The following is a 19,094-nucleotide window of genomic DNA, read 5'->3' as shown; positions in this document are numbered from 1 at the left end:
GGGAGGTTTCTGAGATCATCAGCGGTGCAACTGTTTTGATATGGGTCTCTCAAGATGACTGAAGGAAGACGACAACCATATGCAAAAACAAAGATTTAAATTGCAAGGAAGGAAAACAAGATTTCAAAAGGGGGATAAGCTTGTAGCAGTGATGAATCATTTCATTTTTTTAGAGTTGGGTTGATTTTTAAGTCTTCTTTAATTTAATATCTTTGATGATAAAGTCTAAGACCAGACATATGAGGACTATTAAGATTTAGTGTACATGGGTTGCTCCCAATAACATCAAAATTATAAGAGCACATGATTTGTTTTCGCAATCTCAAGAGAGTGGAAGGATCATCGAAAGCTAAAACAGCAAAGGATCAGTCAGCAAAATAGTAGTAAAGATATTTAATTCTGAAATATTTGCCTACGAAGAAAACAAATCCCAACCTGGCTGTAATTTCTATAATAAATCACTATTTATTATACATAAAATATACGTTTAACCTGCAATTTTCACTAGTGTATTCATATATATAAGCCTATCCCCAACCCAAATCAAACTCTCAATCTATATTTTCGATTCATGTAAACATTTTTATTGAAAGTATATTAATTTGTTCGATATTCTTGTACATTGATAAATTTAAGACATTAACACTTCATAAATATCTTCAAATGGCTCTAATATACAAAGATACATATATTCGTTTAATACACATTTAGCAACACACACATATACATTTAGATTAATAATGCAAAGTAACTGGTTAGGTTTTGCTCATCTAGTTTTTTATTACAAAAAAAAAATGTGTTCTCTTGTGCTAAAAAGTAAATGTACTAATTTGTTGCGTTTTCCTTAATAAGAGGTACATATGTGTAACATTCGTAATCTCTGAATTTTCGTTTCTGTTCGCTTATCAACTGTATTTCGATTAAAAACCTGTTGGATGGTGCCTAAACTTAAACTATATTTAAAGCGGACTTTGTGTCGTATTTCAGCTTAACAATAGTAGATTAATTTTTGGTGTTTTTTTTTTTAAATTTTCTTGGAGGCTATGAGCTAATGAAAAATAAATTAGTAAAATCAAAATGAAGGATGAGAATGTATAAAAAAAAACATAATTATAGGAAAAATAAATGCCATCTGATACCGGGGAGATTATTTTATAATACAAATCAATGGAGGCTTGCCGCCTTCTTAAAGCTTTTTGGTTATTCCTCTGTTCGATAGTTTGATCTCAGTTTTATATATATATGTTCATGCGTTGTGCTTGCTCTCTGGGTTAACTCCGTTTCGCGTGGTCATCGTCTGCTCAGGAACTGGTGGACTTGGTGTACGTAAGTGCTTACTATTAATGGCGGATTACAATCTCTTTAAAATGTACAATCGTTATTCGTTAAAAAATATTTCGTTCGATATCTCTTTATTCTCAGCGGTTCTGTCTTTAACCTTCGGCCCACAGCATCCTTCTCGATCGCTTCCTCTCTACACATACACATATATACAATCACTTTTTACATTTATCGATCTTGGCGTTCACTTCCTCTGCTCGCTCTGCTGGACATTCTATACAATTACCACTGTAGATACATATATATATACTCTATGACTTTGTACGACTCTCTGTGGGGGTTTTCACTGTCTCTAAAAGCACTTTTTAAACAGATTTAGGAAACGCATTACTTTTGCGATTAGTGTGGTACGTCTAGTGCGTGGGTTTGTTGTTGTTATTCATGCAGCTGAAAGTAAGACAAAAGTTGCATAAACACATCGGGGGAAAGGGAGAAATTGGGTGGGAAATTAAAAATCTGGGCCACAAAGCGTTGAAGCAGCTTACTTATTTTCTTAATAAAATTATCTAATTGCTGGTATCAAAATTAAGTTGCTTGTGTAAAAAATAAAGAAATCTGGTTACACTTTCTGTGTGTGTTCTCTTGTGAGTTCTAGTCTAATCTAAGAAGCTACTGGGAATTGAATTGTTTTTATATTAATTAATTTTTCAATTTATTAAAATGCATTTAGGTACATTGTTGAGGGGAAGAGTTCGATATGATAATCGACTTAATTATCGGATATCGAAGTCTGATATATCGAAATATAAATATTGGACATAAAGTTAAAATATTAATTTTATAAAAAATTGTAAAACAAACAAGCGCAGGTCGATAAATATAAACAATCATAAATATTTTCGAATTCGATAAACTGAAATTTAAAATATCGAAAAATATCGAATTTATCGTTAATATATCTATATTATTTAAATTGCAAACCAAACAAAAAGGCTGCATTAGACACTTAAATTTGTTGAATATATCAAACAGAATATCGATTTTTTGAATTGATAAAAAATGAATATAAGACTTTTAGTCAAATATCGACACGGTATCAATACATCATATTTTCTTCCCCTCCTAATTTCCATGCATTTTTAATATTTTGTATGTGTTTATTGGATTTCTTTTACAATTTATGCAAAATATTTAAGTTTTCTGTACCAATCATCATGTCATTCTTTGGACTTTGGTTTATTTTTGTTCTTTTAACATTTTCACCATTGTTTGTAAAGGAAAGGTGTAAGTAAGCATTGAACAAATACATATACGGGCAACACTACTATAATACGCTACTCGGGGTGCATTTAGTTTCGAGAATATGTTATAAATGCTTCAAGGAACCAGGTACACTGTCAATACGATTCTCAAAGTTTAGAATATTAATTCGCTAATAAGTGTACGATAAAGTGCATTGATTTGTGGCATTGGTTTTGTTTTTTTAGTTTTTGGTTTGTGTTTAACAATTTGCATAGTTAATTTTGCTTTCGTTTTGTCGTTTTGAATAGCTTAGATAACTACAAAATACATATTTTGGTTCCAATCTTGGTGTTGTGCTGCTGTCTCTCAGCTATTCAATTGTCTTTTATCTGTTTTTTATATTTTATATTATTTTTTTTGTCTTTAGTCGTGGATCGTTCAATGTGATGGACTGTCGTTAATTCGATGTTTGGCGCGTGATTTGCTGTGTGAGGCGCGTCGCAGGCTGCTGACGCTGCCCGGGCAATTGTCATAAAAATCTAATGATTCCGATGAGAATGCTATATAACGCAATTGGTGTGATATATAAAGAGAGATTAAGTTTGCGCTAAGGTTAAGCAATGCCATATTAATGGGGTCTAGGGTCTACGGTTTAACTACCACCAGCTACTTACCCTTGTCCGTGGGTGAGCCCAAGGTCAGGCTGCTCAGGCTGGAACTCAGATTATAAGGACGCGGCGATGGTGGCACTGGCGCCGATTCATCGCCAGGCAAACAGGTCTCGACCATGGCCTCCAAGCAGTTTACGAAAAGCTCAGAGGATTCACCCATCATGTTGTACTGGAAATATAGATTTTGTTTATGAAATTTGGGTCGGTTTTATTGGAAAAATAGTTAATAATTATGATAAATATATAAACACCCACCTTGGTAAAGGGCCCCGCAAAACGCCAAAGGCCTCCAAAACCACAGCTCTGCAAAAAGTGCAGCTGCTGCTGGGAGGGATCCTCACTGGCCAACATATTTTGTATAATATTTTGCACCGAGTTGAGCACTACCTGATCGTGTGACACTGACAAAATATTGTTGATCTTCTGATCCAGCAGGGAGTGGCTAAATAAAGGAATTTAATAATTAGTTAAGAGTTAGAGTTAGTCAGTTAATTAGTTAAGAGTTACGATCCTTGATAGAAACTCACATGACTGGAAACACCTTGGGAAACACCACCGAACCCTCAGCCAAATACTGATACAGGACACGCGTTTCACCCTCATCCGAGGAGTACTTGACCAGAGTGGCTAGAACTGTTAGAACCAGCGCCTGTATGGACAAATCGGGCAAGACTTCGGGATCGAGCAGCACATTCGACTCGTTGGACACCGAAGAACGCGAGCCGCGTTCCTGTTTAAATATATTTTATGAATTTGTTAATTAAATTACACTAAACCAGACTTTAAAAACACATAGATATGGACTGAAAATTACTAGTGAAGATGAAAAAACTACGAGAAATGCAAGAGATGTGCCATGCAGAGCGCAACATTGATGTTAGCTTAGACTAAATTTTAGTAGCAATCTTGTAAAGACTTGCAACTTTGAGTTAGTGGGGGGAATAAGCTAAGAGAGAGATAAGTTTTGTAGAGCAGTACCTGACGTTCTTCGATGCCGGTGGCATTGTTCGGATCTTTGGTCGTTGGCACCGAGAAAGAGCGTTGAGTCTTGAACAGAACTCGCGCGTTCTACGGATGTTTTGATGTGATATGTTCGTGGTGTTGGCAGAGTGTTGTAGCGGGGGATTTCGATAACCAAATCAAACGTAAATCAAATGACAATATTCATGCGTAGTAGTTGTAATAGAAATGGTAGTTTATAGTTTATATATTTAATATAGTTGTTCATAAATACATTTAGTTAATATGGAGGAGAGTTACAAGCACCAATTAGATGTAAGAGTCGGCAGGCAGATAGATGTATTACGAGTATACATTGTGACATATGTTTGCAAGGTTTTCATATTTTTCATATTTCATATTCAAATCAAACATAAAAAGAGAAAAGAAAAGTCATTGAACGATTATTAGTTATGCAAAAGGCTGATTGATCACAGTAGGTGGAGTATATAGGCTGGGATATAGTATATCAACTCAAATAGATAGCCAAAAGTTACTATAGCAGATGGTTATAACAACTTTTGTACAGCGAATTTCAAACAAGTGGGTAAGTGGTGGCTTAGCTCAGCTCAGTTTATCCCAAAAAACTTACCTGAAGAGTAGGAACCTTGTGCTGTCGGGCAAACTGCAAGGCAGACTGGTCCAGGATGTCCCAACTCTTTTGCCTACGCGACAGGGGCTGGCCAATCTAAGGGTAGGTTAATATTTAGCCCACTTTTTTATGGTTTTTTAGTAACTCCAGAGCTTACTGCCTGCACTCCTCCGTTGGAAGCTTCCCCATTCTCCACACTGCCGCTTAGATCGGCTGGCCAGCGGGGCAGGGCATGCTTAACATGGCAGCGGGAGCGGACTTCCTCGGAAACAGCCACCAGAGCCGTCAGATAGGCCACACTATCCGGTGTCACCTCAAACTTGTCCCGATGCAGCGGCTTGGCTATGATGCCCAAAAGCATGGTCAGCACTCGTGAGGTGCGAGAAACCGTGGTGGGTGTGGGATGCCGGAAACCCTAATAAAAATAACTTTGATATTTTGTTATAAAACAAAACCCTCCCCGGCTTACCTTGATCAGATGCCCAACCAGGGCAAAGTGGAAGTTGCTGCGGAAGGACAAACCCACGGCATGATCCAGCTGCTTAAAGTGCCATTCCAGCTTCTCGCGCGTCTTCATCATCACCTCGGCTATGGTTTCCTTCTTGTCAAAGCATCCCTGCGACTTGAGGGTGTGAAGGTTCTGTTCCAGCAGGGCCAAACCTGCTCCGTACAGGGTAATCTCGTCCAGCTGGAGTACAGAAATGGCCACCCAGAAGAGAGCCCGATGGATGGGCGACTCTGGTCGCAGCAGCGGTTGGATACGCGTCAGGCACATGACCAAAGCCTCGATTAGAATCAAATCGTTGAACGATTCCAAAGCCTTGACCAGGATACGCAGCAACTGCTTCACCTCGTGGTCGGTCACACTTTTGCTGATGCAGCCGTAGACTATCAAAGCCCTTGGCTGCAGGGCAGGATTGTAGCAAAAGGCGAAGCTGCGGGCCAGAGAGGTCCAGGTGTGCAGCCATTCGCAGTCGGGAACGTCGCGCATGCAGGCCTCCATGATCTCGAGAAGGGCATCCGTTATAACCTCCAGCGAGGGCAGGGACAGGCGCTCGCGATCAGCAGGCAGAGGCTGCGTGACCCTCTCATTTCCGAGCCACTTATCAGTGGGATGACGGCAGCTAGAGCGGAAGGCTGTGACTGCTGCCGACTTGACCTTGCTGATGCCGAAAAGCAAATAAAACTTGGGCAGGGAAAACTCATCCAGCGAAAGTCGGAGCACGCGCTGTGCCTCCTCCGAAAACGAGGGATTTGTGCAGGTGCACAGCGAGTGGATGATGTTGATCACCAAACCATGGGTGGAGGCTCGCATGGAAAGCGATCCCGAGCAGACCAGGAAGGTAATAGTGTGGAAGAGGTAGGGCACCGAGGTGGCCACATCCAGGCAATTGTTGAAGGACAACATGAGCAGATAGCGTCCCAGGATGGCAATATCGTCCCACATCATGTGCTGCTCCAGATACTGAGTGGGATTCGTGCAGGACTTGTCCATGACGCGACACATCCTAGTGATGACCTTCTTGGACACCAGCTGGACATTGGCCGAGGCAAGAGCCACAGCTGTATCAGCCATGATCTCTACCTGGGGCGACCCCAGGCCATAGGTAATGGATTTATGCAAAAAGTTATCCAAAACCATGTCAATGAGCTCTGGGATCTGGCCAATAGAGCCCCAAATCTTCGCCTGCACCGAGGGATACATTTCTTTCTGATCAATGGTGAGATTAATGAGCTTGTCTAGGATCTGGGAGACCTTGAGCTTCTTGGAGTCATCATTGGACTTGCAAAACTTGACGAGATTCTTTAGCCAGGGCGTCATGTACTCCAGGCACAAGTGCTTCAGCTCGATGGTGCTACGCTGGAAGCCCTGGATGGACTCTTCAAGGAACTCCAGGGTTAGATGCGGCTCATTGGTGGCCAGCTTCTCGCTCACCGACTTGATAAAGATGGTATTGTTGGAGGGTATGCACAGACCCTGCGTCTCCAAAAGCTGCCCCTCGATCTTCAGGTCAAAAGTGGCTGTCAGGGCGCACAGCAAATTGTAGGCAGCGGTCCTCAGATTCGGGTCACAAGAGCCCAGATTAAGTAGAGCCATATTTAACAGAGTTCCGGGCACATCCTTGGGTCGTATCTTCTGGTGCACTGTTACGGAATCCGGTTGACTGAGCTCCCAGCGATTTCGGATGTGGATTATAGCCTGGACAATATTATCGCAGTCGTTGTGTATAAAGCTGAGCTGACCACTCTCGTTGGTTATCGACAGCGTGAACTGGTTGTCGTCCACCAGGCACACTTCCTCAATTTCCGAGGCGTAATAGACATCGTTTAGGAGCACCGAGTGGGCCAGGACTTTGGTTTTCTCAGCGGAAGTAATCTGCAAAGCTGTGGGACCCACCTTAATAGCCACCTTGGTGTCCTTGTGACTCAGCTTGAGGGCATTGCTAAACACCTTGAGATCCTCGTCCAAGGAGAGCGTGGCACCCGGCAGCTTCTGTTGCTCGGCATCTATGAAATCCGTGAGCTTATTGGGCGACTCCAAAAACAATAACTTGCGATTTCCCTTCAAGGGAGCCAGAATGCGATCATGGAACTTGGTGTACTCACGCACCCACGAGTTGCAGTTGTAAATGTAAACCGCATGGACGTTTTCGTAGGCCACCGTGGGCAGGACATAGAACCACTTTTGCAGGAACTCTGTGCGGAAGCGGTTATCCGAGCAGGTGTGTGTGAAGTCAATAACCACCTCGAAGGGCGAGTGGCAGAAGGGCTTTAGTGTGAGGATGACATGGTAGATGAGCAGGTCTCCATTGGTTTCACCAATCCTGGAAAAGGAGGTTTATAATATATCCCCTACCAAGCTCTTTCTTCTTTTACTTACTTGTATCTCCTGGCTATGTAGTAGAACACGGGATATCCCGACTTGCTGGTCCCCGCCTGGTAGAATATGTTCATCGACTTCAAAGTCTTGAACTCCTCCTTCTCGTGCATTTGATGCTTGACCATGATCTCCTCAAAGTTTGTGGAAGACATATCAATGGAGCTCCAGCGTGCATACGAGCTAAACATCATGTGCGAGTCCACGGGCTTGTGCTCTGGCGGACCCAGGTAGGCCAGCAAGGTGGCCATCTTGTCGAAGGGCCGCCTGCCCACGGCCTTGTGGTCTCTGCTGCTGGACAAGTAGTCGCCGATTTTCTCCTGGTGTGTCCACAGCAATCGATGCAGGGCCAAAACATTGGCATCCGAAATAAAGCTCATACTGTGCGAGGTCTGGTCCACCGTCTCGCAATCCGAGGCAATCTGTATAAAGAACCTTCTACCGGCCTCGAAATGATCGCGCAGGAAATCATTGAAGCACAGCATGTGCTGCTCCTTGGAGAACTCCACATGGTTGGCAATGTTCTGCAGGATTTTGGACATCAGCATAAGACCCCGCTTGGCCGAGCTGTGCACCTGTTTGTCCACGATTCCCAGCTCTTGGGGGGAAACTGTGAAAAAAGGAAAATGGGTTTTGCAAAAGTAAATTAAAATTTTAAGAAGAACTTATAACCTCTCACCTATGGCGGGATTGATGAAGCGCAGAAAGATCACAGTGCCCACGGCCCCTATGTTATTCTGCAGAAGATTCGGGAAGCGTTTGCTCAGCACCTGGTACAGGCAGTGGCACATGGAGCGCAGCTGCGGAGGAAAACGATCCGAAGAGTTGATAATGGCATCGAAAACCTTTTGGGTGAGCGCTATTAGGTTATTGCGATGCTGTTCAATGTCCTCGCTGGGATCCAGCCTGGCTGGATCCACCTCGAAGCAAGTCTCCTCCTGCTCGTCCAGCAAAGGACGAATCAGCGGCTCCAGCAGCATTTGCAAGTAACTTGCTCCATAGATCTTGAAGCAAAAAGCCATGATCTTGCTGCCCAGCGAATTTCCACGGAAGAGGGTCTGCATGCAGTCGGAGACTTCCACCTCGCGGTAGAACATGTTCCACAGTAAAGGCGACAGCAGATGCTTGGCATCAAAGAGCGTGACAAGAACCCTGGCCAGTTCATCCATCTGCGAGGTGGTCACCACATTGGCCAGAGCCATGGCTATGGGCAGTTCACCCTTGTCGCTGATCATGGTGACCAGCTGGACCAGTTGCTCGAAGCGATCCGCTAGGACAGTCTCCGCCAAAGTGTCAAATTCGGTTCCCTGCTGCAGGATTTGTGTAAGGACCTCCATGAAGGCAGCCCGGGTCTGCAAATCCGGGTTGTAGCCCAGATCGATGGAGTGCATCAAACCCGAGTCTATATTGGCACCCAAAAGATTGGACATGGCCTGGATGGTGGCATTCCTGAGCGCCGTCAACTTGCCAGCTGCCATTCTAGGTCTTGGTGGCAGCAAAGGGGTATTGTTCATCTCCTTTTCCGCCTCGGAGCTGTCGATGCAGTCATTCAGGAGATTCATAAACAAGGTAAAGTACTTCAAGAACAAAGCACTCTTGGCATCCATCAAATCTCCCCTATCAGATTCCTCCGGCTGGAGTGGCAGACCCCTCAGCAGAGCGGCCACTGCCTCCATGCAGGCCTGATCCAGATCCCGAAAGATAAGCGATGTGTTGGTCAGTATAGAAGCATCCGCAGAGCTGGGCGGCGCTATCTGATGCGAGGTGCCCATCACCCAGTCGGTCAGGTATTCCACCAACTTGTTGCGGAACTTCATCTCCTGGCGAAAGGCAAGATCATCGCGCCGCTTCATCATCACCTCCACCAGCTGGCAGAGCTTGGTCTTGATCCTTATGGCATAGACGGTCATGTCCAGATGTCGGACATACCGAACGATGCCCAGCATCATGCCCTCGATGCTGGTGACACCCAGGTGCTCTGAGGGCGAGGGCTGCTCGTTGTTGGGATCCTTGCTGGCCTTGGGATCCAGGATAGACTTCATTATGTAGATTGTGTGCTCGATGAACTGCGTGTTGATGTCCGTGACATTGACATTGACCTGGCCCTGCTGATCAAAGAACTTTTCCACGATGGCGCGTATTTGGTCGAAGAGTATGGGAAACAGCTGGGTGGACATCTCCTCGCCCACAAGCTCCTTGACGTTCTTTTGGATATTGAGGCCGATTTTCTCATTGCTGCAGACCAGCAGACGCAACAGTTGGCCAATGAATCTATTTTTAGGGAAATATTTATATTAAAACAAGAAAGGAAGCTAACTTCGGCACACCGAAGTTTGTATACCCTTGCAGATTGGTTTTGATGTTTATATTATAAATTTAAATGCTGAAAACACTCACAAAACAGAGTTTCATTACATTTTACCTATACTTATTATGTTTACAGTTTGACAGTTACAGTTTTACATTCCCAGCTTTACATTTTCTCCACATTTACAGATCGTTTATATGACAGCTATCATATAGCTGTCCGATTTTCATAAAATTTTTACCAAAATTCTGAAATAATAAAAGAAGCTTATATCTAAAAGTAGATAAGAATATGTTGAAAAACAACGAAGTTATAATTTTTTTCCTATTCATTTTCCGATCGTTCCTATGGCAGCTATAAGATATAGTCGTCCGATTTTCATAAAATTTTTACCAAAATTCTGTAATAATATAAAATGGCTATATCTTAAAAATGATGCAAAAATATTGAAAAACAGCCAAGTTATAATTTTTTTTCTAAAAATTTATCGAACATTTGTATGGGAGCTATATGATATAGTCGTCCGATCCGGCCCGTTCCGACATATATAGCAGTGAGAGTATATAGAAGACTCTATGCAAAGTTTCATTCAGATAGCTTTAAAACTGAGGGACTAGTTTGCGTAGAAACAGACAGACGGACAGACGGACAGATGGACAGACGGACAGACGGACATGGCTAGATCGACTCGGCTGTTGATGCTGATCAAGAATATATATACTTTATAGGGTCGGAAACGTCTCCTTCACTGCGTTGCAAACTTCTGACTGAAATTATAATACCCTGCAAGGGTATAAAAAAGGTAGGATGAGTTTTTCAAAGAACTCACTGAGTCACAGGACAGTAGCTAACATCTTGAGGCGGCGCTGGCGGTATGGTGGACAAAGACACAGTGCTGGGATGCAGGGAACCATGCCCGGAACTGGTAGAGCTGGAGTACAGAGAGTTTTGAGCCAAGGATCCTAAAGAGGCATTGTTTTGGGATTGCTGAAGCAGCATTTGCCGGCTGCTACTACGCTTGTGCAGGCAGACGCCGCCCAGAGCCAGCAGAAACCAGGTCATATTGGCCCACTCGTTGATCTGCTCTTCCAAATCATGCTCTGAGCTTTGATGACTAGCTCTTCGCTTGCCCATTCCTCGATGAAAGACCTCCGCCTGGGCATCCTCGCCCTTGCACTTGGGATAGGTTTGCAGGACCTTGCTGGAAACCTCCCAGTTGCGGAAGGTCTCCTCCCAGGCAGGCTGGACACCATGGACGCAGTGCTCGATCTTGCGCAGTAAAGTCATTATGCGTTTCTGCAAAGTAAGTCGGCTGAGGACATTGCCATGGGTGTTGTCAAAGAAGCATATTCTAGTATCCGTGGCAGCTAAAAAGTTAAATAAAATGATAAATTTATTTAAAATTAATTCTTAAAAATTCAACTTACATGAGGACAATTGTGCCAGCTCCTGATAGATGTGATAATTCGGCATTATAAAGCCCACTGTCAGCTCATCGGAGCTGCAGCAGATCTCCGCCTCCTCGCAAAGCAGCCCAAAACACGAAAGCGAGGTCAGCACTGCATCCAAGTCAACGCTCCATAGATACATAAAGAAGACCACCTCCATTTTGATGTGGGCCTGCTTGCAAATGGCAATTTGGCTGCCCACATGGGCGTAGTCTTTGTGCCGCTGGAGGAAGGTATTCCTGCAGATCAGGATCTCGCGCAGCCACTTTAAAACATCCGTGTAGTTGGCTATCTGATGCTGGATAAGTTTCTGCGAGATGGAGAACAGCACCTGGGAACTAACGTCCCAAAAAGTGTTGATGGGGGCCTCTGGATTCCAGACTTCAATCTTTTCCGGTGCATGCAAAGCCAGAAGAGCCTCCATGGCCTCTTGGGCCACATCGGGCATGGTGGTTTGGTGAACCAGACTCACGAGACCGTTTATGAGCTCCAGCGTGGAACTCTGCACCTCGTGGGCCACCTTTCCCTGGGTCTGAAAAAGAGTAGAGTTTAGTAGAGTTTAAGCTTTAAATGATGCAAATCTTACGTTTAGCAAAAGCGTGGGATCTGCATGGATTAGACGGACAAGCAACAGCAATAGCATCTTGTGGGCAGGACCCTCTTCGGCCCGCGTTAAACCCTTCTGGGTGTCCTTGGACTTGAGCGTTAGGGAGGTGATGTAGCGCAGGGGAGTGTGGGCTATATAGCCCTGGGTGGCCTTGTTGAGCGTGTCCGTGAACAGAGCCCGCAGCTCCGCAGAACGATAGTGAACCACATCTGTCTGAGGCCACCAGGATAACCTAGGTTGGTTGACAATCCGAAAAGGATTCTTGTTCTGCAGGCGAAAGTCTACATAGATGTGAGCCAGTCTGGAAGGGATTAAAGTATTCTTATTAAATATATTGAATACTATTTCAGGCATTGTTACTCACCTTAACAAAGAGCACACAATCACAAAGTGGTAAGCCTGCGGCGAGGACAGATTCAGGCACACTTTCAATGCCTCAATGTTATGCGGATTGATGCGGAAACAGGACACCCAACAGTCAATCATCAGCTCAATGTCTGCAAAGTTATAGCCCTGTCCTCGGGAGAAGGGCTTGGCCGGATTGAAGAGCAAAGCCTTGAGGTCGTTGATAAAGTACTGGACCAGCTTGAAAACGACATTATTCGAGTCGGTGATGTTGATGTACGTGGAGGCCTTGCAGAGCTTGACGCAGGCTATGGCCGAGGACTCGGTGACCTGCTTGGAGGGCGAATGCTGGCCCAAACCTCGCTTGATGCTCTCGATGAACTGCTTGGCCGAAAAGTCCTTGTCCCTGGAGGTGGACTGAGCGGACTTGGAGGGAACTTTCTCCTTTTCCTTCTCCTTTTCTGACTGCTGCAGCTCGTTGACAGTGGCCTCCAGGCAAGAGGGATTCAGTATGAGCAACAGCATCTGCAAGGGCCACACCAAAGTCTTGCTTTTCTTGTTCTCCGACTTGAAGTACTCCACAAAGTCCATAAGGGGTTCCCAGCAGCTGAAGGAAGGAAGGATCGTTGTTATTTGGATAGTTTTAAAATTAAATTCCTAATCCTACGTGGATATATCCCTATTGGTGCCCCTTTGCAGGTCCTGGAACTCCTGCGGATGGTACTCAATCCAGTTCCAAATGGCCTTCTCCAGCGAGTAAAGCAAAATCAAAGGCGGCGCACGTTTGGAACGAAACTTTGTGATGGTTTCTAAAGGAATAATGAAGGTAATATTATAATAATTAAGGTAAAAACACTAATTTGCTCTACCTTGCAGCAGCTTGGTCAGCTTTATCATGTCCATGTCGATGTGCTGTATGAGTTCGATGTCATTGTAGTCCGGATTCTCCTCGGAGCAGGATGTCAACTCTTGTATCCTAGCCGAGATGCGATTAAACACCGCCGAGAAGTGGTTCTGGGATAGCGCGAAAAGCACCTTCGAGGCCAAAGCCTTGAGCTGGGCAGCATTCGGATTACTATCGCTTTGTACGTCCACAAACTGGGAGATTTCGCGCAGCAGGAGCTTAACATTCATGGCCTCCTCAAAACGTGCGGTGTCCTTGGTTTGGTTGGTCAAGCAGCGCTCCAGGGTGGTCAGTATAATGACCAGGGACTCGAAGTAACAACGTTCCGGCTCATGGCGATTTTGGAGGGCCTAAAAAGGGTTATGAAAAGTTTAATTAGATTTTAAAATCATTTAAAATGTCCTAATTCATACAAGTTTTCGAGTTTAAAGTAAAATCTCTTTTAGCCTGACTTTGTTTACAATCTACTCACCGCTTCATTGACGCGCTGCAGCATCTTGGTCAGCCCGGAGATGACCAGAGAGAAACGGTACCGCGAAATGTGTATTAAACAGGCCACCAGTTGGTCCTGGCTCATCCTCGCCTGCGTGCCGTAGGCTCCAATTCGGTTTGGCAGCTGCAAAGACACACACAGAGACAACGCATTTGATTGATTATTTCCATTTCATTCATGCTGGGAACGCCACCACCCCTCCCCACCTGCCTCCACACCACCTCTGCGCCCACGCAGTTCCCCAAAACAACACGACCAAGTGTGGATGAGGGGCGGTGCGGGATGGTGGCCGAGCAGCAGGTACATTTTTTCGCTAGGGCTCCGCGAGACGCAGCACCGGAAAAGCGTCCGGAAAACACTTGCCTGATCCTCGAAGCGGGCCAAAAGGGCACTTGCCCACTCGCCTGGCTTTTGGGTGGCCATTTTTTGTGTTTTTTCACTTGTTTTCGCCCACTTTTCACTGCATTTTTGTAAATAAAAAAAGGAACCTCTAGAGGTGCAACAACATTGATGTTGCTCTTGTTATCGGTGCAATCGATTTTAGTAAAGTAGGCGCTACATCGATACATCGATATTTTCGCCTTTTGAGAGAAAGAGAGAGATGGCAAATGAGTTTGCCGGCAGAAGGACTTTTGTCCTTTTACTTTTCCCAATTTACTTGAAAACCCATTACATGTTCCCTGACTTTCTCGTCAACCCAAACTTTAACTTTATAAAAGCCATTTTTTTTAAATTTAGGTGCTCCTTCTTTCAAGGATACCATAAGGAGTAAGTTTAAACTTTAAAATCATGTATATTATTATGATTTAAAAAAAATAATAATAACCTTTAAAAATTCGTATTTAAAAAACTATATCTATAAACATTTATTGTGTGTTTCTTTTTGAATTTAAGACTTTATTATATTTATTTATTTTTAAGCCTAATTGTTTGATTCTTTAAAATATATTTATATATTTATATTTCTTTTTAAATTTGTATTTTTTTATTAAATAAAAATTAAAGCCAGGACTTCATTTCTATCTTCTCTGTAAAGTAAGAAGATTTGAAAAATGTGGTCAAGCCCATTAGGTGATGGGAGGAATTAATATTTTTAAAATAATTTTATCTCTTCATTCTTTTTATAACTTTTATTTAAAAACTTGTTTAAAGAAATGTAGCAAAGAGAAACTTATTTCCCCTTAAGCGCGGGTTACCGGGTGTCTCACAGTCGAGAACACCTTACTATAGTATACTATAGCTTTCTTAATCGTAACAATCTAACCCGTGGGATTAAAACAATCAATGGGAATATTAAAAAAAAAAAAACACTAAGCTAATACACTTTTCGGTTGCTCAACTTTGATTATGTTATCTGGACCCGGCTCCCTCCAGCTCTAAATCTCAATCTATCTCTGAAACTGAATCAGAATCAAAATCGGAGAGCTACTACTCACTCTCCCGGTAATCATCGGGCCTAACTTGCCCATTAGTCTCGATCGCAGCCGCAGTCTCATTCGTTCCCTCGCTCGATACTGTCCCAACGTCTCCGTCGTCGCCAGTCGCTATATCTGATCGATCCGGTCCGGCATGGGAAGTTTTCCAGCTGTACTTGTTGTTGGCAGCTGCCTGCTGCTGCTGACATTGGGCGCGAGTGGTGAGTGCACGGAATTGGGTATTCAGAGACGTAAACAAGTCTGGCAATGAACTTCCAGCTCAACAACTAAACTGCGTGTCCAAGCTGCAGAATGGCAGGATCACAGGCAACTGCATCTCGATCAGGGAGTGCGATTACTTTATGAGAATCTTGACCTCTGGGAATCCAACTGCCAGCGACCGTAGCCTACTGCGGGAGAATCAGTGCGGTCAGCGGGGCAAGGATGTGTTGGTAGGTACTAAAACACTCGATTGTGACTCACTGGAAAGACACCTGAGTTCAAGTCCAACTCCGTTGAGGACTTGGACCAAAAAGCTTGGTTTTTTCCCGGTCTGTGTTCTGGTTTTCACTTTCATTGAGTCTTTTAAATGCGGGAGAGATAGCAGCTGAAGCTTTTGGTTTTAAGTGATCTAATCAGTTTATATATGTCAACAAAACTACGTTTAAACAAAAGCGGGAAGATTCCCCAGGCGTTCTTAAGTGTTTTATAAGTAATAATTGAAAAGTTGAGAAAAGCTTTAGATTAGATGTGATTTAGATTAGTAAATAAATTAATAGTTGAACTTCTAAAACTTCTCTTAAACTAATTCATTATTATTATCCTTATAAAATATATTTAAATTATTTTACAACTCATTTCCTGTTTCTTCCCAGGTCTGCTGTCCAAGCACCGCTGGTTTGGGGGCCTTGACGCATCCCCTGCTGCCCACTGATTGTGGCGCAGCTCGGTGGCAACGTTCCAACGACACCGAAACGCGGATCAGGGAGTTTCCCTGGCTGGCTCTCATCGAGTATACGAAGGGTGAGTCTTTCGTCTCTGCCATTATCAGACGGCTCAGTAAAACCCTCCACTCTCTCTCTCATAGCATCCAACGGGGAGAAGATCCATGGCTGTGGAGGAGTGCTTATCAGTGAGCGATATGTTCTGACTGCCGCCCACTGTGTGGTGCAAGCCACGACAAATAATCTAAGGATAACCGCAGTGCGTCTGGGTGAATGGGATACCAGCACTAATCCTGACTGCCAGTTCCACGAGGACACCCAAAAGGCGGACTGTGCTCCGGCTTACCAGGACATTGACGTGGAGGAGGCCGTGTCGCATCCCCTGTACAATAGCTCCAACCTTAGTCAGGTCAACGACATAGCCCTCATTCGCCTGGCCACTCCTGCGAAGCTCAATGACTATGTGATGCCGATCTGTCTGCCCAACAAGCAACTGCGTGCGGACGAGCTGGAGGGTCTGGTCACGGAGCAGGCTGGTTGGCTCGCCAAAACCTCGCCGCGCATGCGTAAGAACTTTGTGACCATTAGCTCCATAGCAGACTGTCATCTTAAGTACTCGGCCCATAAGCTGAGCATTCAGGCCTCGCAGCTCTGCGGCTTTGTTAGCTCGAAGGAGTGTCATGGCAACTCCGGGGGACCGTTGATGCTTTTCAAAAACGATGCCTATCTTCTGGGCGGTTTGGTATCCTTCGGACCGGTGCCATGTCCGAATCCTGACTGGCCGGATGTCTACACAAGGGTGGCCTCCTTCATCGAATGGATACACGACAGCTTGAGGGAATAACAGAGGCATACTTATATCTTTTTTTTGTTTTAAGAGAAAAATTTTATACATTTTGTTGTAAAAATAAAGAGATTTGATTGTGATTAAGCTTATATTTTTAGTTTTTTAAGATCTTTACAGCACAACTATTTATTATAAATATTTCAGACGAAATAACAAAGACATTGGTTTAGAATTAAGCTTCAGGAAATCATACCCTTTGGAATTTAAATATAAGTTAATAATTTCTTACTAAGTTTTTATTATTATTTTATATTTCAACTAGTTCAAAAACCAATTCCAGTTTTTAAACGAGGAATACCCCAGATATATTATCGTTATCGAGGGCTAGAGTGACCGTCTGAAGTCTGTACCTTCCCCAATAACGCCAGGCTGAAATTCAAACTTGTGCCTGTCCACACTTCCTCAGATTTGGCTTAGAACAAATTTCTCAAGCTTGAAAATAAGTTCAGAACCTGAAATTTGCGCTTCAAGTGGACCTCAAGTGTTTGTGCAACTATAAATTGAGCTGGCAACATGGCAGAGGCGGTAAAAACAGGTAAAAATCGGGAATTAAGGGGCGATGAAAAAAAAGCAAGACAAATGGCGACTGACTATTGGACTGTTTTTTTTTCGCGAAAAGCGTTCGTCAGAGTTGCATTTCGGGAAGTTGGCGGCCGTTTTTAGTTTGAAATTTAAAATTGCATATCCTTTTTTTTATTTTTTTCAGAAAACAACTCCAAGCAGCGGCCTTTGGATGGTGGAGGAGGCGCTGGTAGTGGAGGAGGAGGCAGCGGCGGCGGCGTAGGATCAGGAATGCCCAAGCGAAAGCATCGCCGCGGCAAAAAATCCAAGCTCCTGCCGAAGAAGACCAAGAATCAGTTTCCCCAGTGGAAGCTAGATATGCCAACGGATGCCGAGGGGCATCCCCATCCGCGTCCGAACAGCCGCACCAAACTGGTCCGCTCCCGGTCGCTGCTCGTGCCGTACAACACCAATCGCTTCCTGATGGAGGAGCACATGTCCGACCTGAACAAGGACGACTCCGATGACAACTGCTTCAATTCGCAGACGGAGGATCAGGATCTCTTTCTCTCCAAGGAGTTCTCCAATGTCTACGAGCGGGCGCGACTGGAGCGCTTGGAGACGATGAACAAGCAGGAGCTAATCCAGGAGTGCCTGCAGATCGAAGACCGCTACTCCAAGGCTCAGAACACATCCAACGAGTTTAGCGTCAAGATTCGAGCTCAGGAGGAGAAGATGCGCCAGCTGACGCGGGAGAATCAATGTGAGTCTCGATTATTCCCATTATTAAACTAAATATTGATATTTATTTCCTTTACAGTTTTGCGTTCCCACTTCCTGCGCTCTTGCTCCACAGGATCGACACCAGGTCCAGCGGTTGGTGCTGCTGCTGCTGCCGCCGCTGCCTCTCCGCCCTCGGCGGTGGCCCCCACACCCAGCTCGGCCGTCGAGCTGCAGGCCAGACAACAGCCACCCCAGCAGCCCCCTCAGCCCACGCCCATGGACTCCTCCAGCGAGGATAGCGAGAGCGATAGCAGCAGCACAACATCGAGCACCACTTCCAGTACATCCTCCTCGTCGAGCAGTGATGGGCACGAGATGGGCGTGGCTGGTTTGAACATTGCCAATGGGCATGCCGAGCGCGGCCATGAACGCAGTCGTTCTCGCTCCCGTTCCCGTTCCCCGATTCACTTAAATGGGCATGCCAACGAGGAGGAGCGCCAGCGCCTGTTGGACAGCAGCAATCAAATGGACGAGGACGAGGATAACTCTAGTGATGTGGCCAAACAGGGCACCGCCGATGCAGCGGTTAAGTAAGCAAGTGGATACATTTGCTCCTTGTACATAGAACACTCCAAATTGTGGTGGCAACAGACATACATATATGGAATCAGAGAGAAATCCCCTGTTTAGTTTTTAAGACATCATCTGTGAGCGCTTCAATTGTTTGGATATCCCTTCATCTGCATACCAATCATAAGTTCATTATCTCCGACGCGTTACTGATTTTAATGGAATTTTTTTATATAATGAAAACTCGATTTGTAGGTTAATAAAATGTTGAATCGTGAATTATGATTGTTGTTTCTTGAAGGTTTACTCTTAATTCTAAGATCACT

The 19,094-nt window shown here is 44.4% G+C and overlaps 3 protein-coding genes across 5 annotated transcripts; 2 read left to right on the top strand and 1 right to left on the bottom strand.

Annotated features, from left to right (window-relative positions):
- Positions 1-557: 557 nt before the first annotated feature.
- Nf1 (neurofibromin 1) lies at positions 558-14,290 on the bottom strand. 3 transcript variants are annotated; one of them, XM_017182635.2, is made up of 18 exons: positions 14,132-14,290; positions 13,748-13,891; positions 13,241-13,625; positions 13,039-13,180; positions 12,391-12,978; positions 12,006-12,327; positions 11,399-11,951; positions 10,801-11,338; positions 8,343-9,934; positions 7,667-8,273; positions 5,255-7,610; positions 4,943-5,200; positions 4,786-4,881; positions 4,173-4,262; positions 3,722-3,924; positions 3,450-3,636; positions 3,198-3,363; positions 558-1,728 (listed from the first exon to the last, which is right to left on the bottom strand). In XM_017182635.2, exons 1-18 carry the CDS (start codon positions 14,189-14,191, stop codon positions 1,721-1,723), a joined length of 8,295 nt encoding a protein of 2,764 aa, XP_017038124.1. In that variant the 5' UTR covers positions 14,192-14,290; the 3' UTR covers positions 558-1,720. The 3 variants fall into 3 exon arrangements, with proteins under 3 accessions (XP_017038124.1, XP_017038121.1, XP_017038123.1); XM_017182632.3 differs by lacking the exon at positions 558-1,728 and adding an exon at positions 2,941-3,083; XM_017182634.3 differs by lacking the exons at positions 558-1,728; positions 4,173-4,262 and adding an exon at positions 2,942-3,083.
- An 865-nt stretch (positions 14,291-15,155) lies between these two features.
- Positions 15,156-17,063, top strand: LOC108085844 (serine protease easter). Its single transcript, XM_017182602.3, has 4 exons — positions 15,156-15,404; positions 15,463-15,635; positions 16,059-16,206; positions 16,271-17,063. Exons 1-4 carry the CDS (start codon positions 15,338-15,340, stop codon positions 16,969-16,971), a joined length of 1,089 nt encoding a protein of 362 aa, XP_017038091.1. The 5' UTR covers positions 15,156-15,337; the 3' UTR covers positions 16,972-17,063.
- A 286-nt stretch (positions 17,064-17,349) lies between these two features.
- Positions 17,350-19,047, top strand: Hexim (Hexamethylene bisacetamide inducible). Its single transcript, XM_017182677.2, has 3 exons — positions 17,350-17,509; positions 17,681-18,238; positions 18,296-19,047. The coding sequence occupies exons 1-3, from the start codon at positions 17,488-17,490 to the stop codon at positions 18,790-18,792; spliced, it is 1,077 nt and encodes a 358-aa protein (XP_017038166.1). The 5' UTR covers positions 17,350-17,487; the 3' UTR covers positions 18,793-19,047.
- The last annotated feature ends 47 nt before the right edge of the window (positions 19,048-19,094 follow it).

The sequence above is a fragment of the Drosophila kikkawai genome, chromosome 3R (genome assembly GCF_030179895.1).
Source record: "Drosophila kikkawai strain 14028-0561.14 chromosome 3R, DkikHiC1v2, whole genome shotgun sequence".
Lineage (NCBI taxonomy): Eukaryota > Metazoa > Arthropoda > Insecta > Diptera > Drosophilidae > Drosophila > Drosophila kikkawai.
The sequence above is the reverse complement of the archived record's forward strand: the minus strand, read 5'-3'. Positions and strand labels throughout refer to the sequence as shown.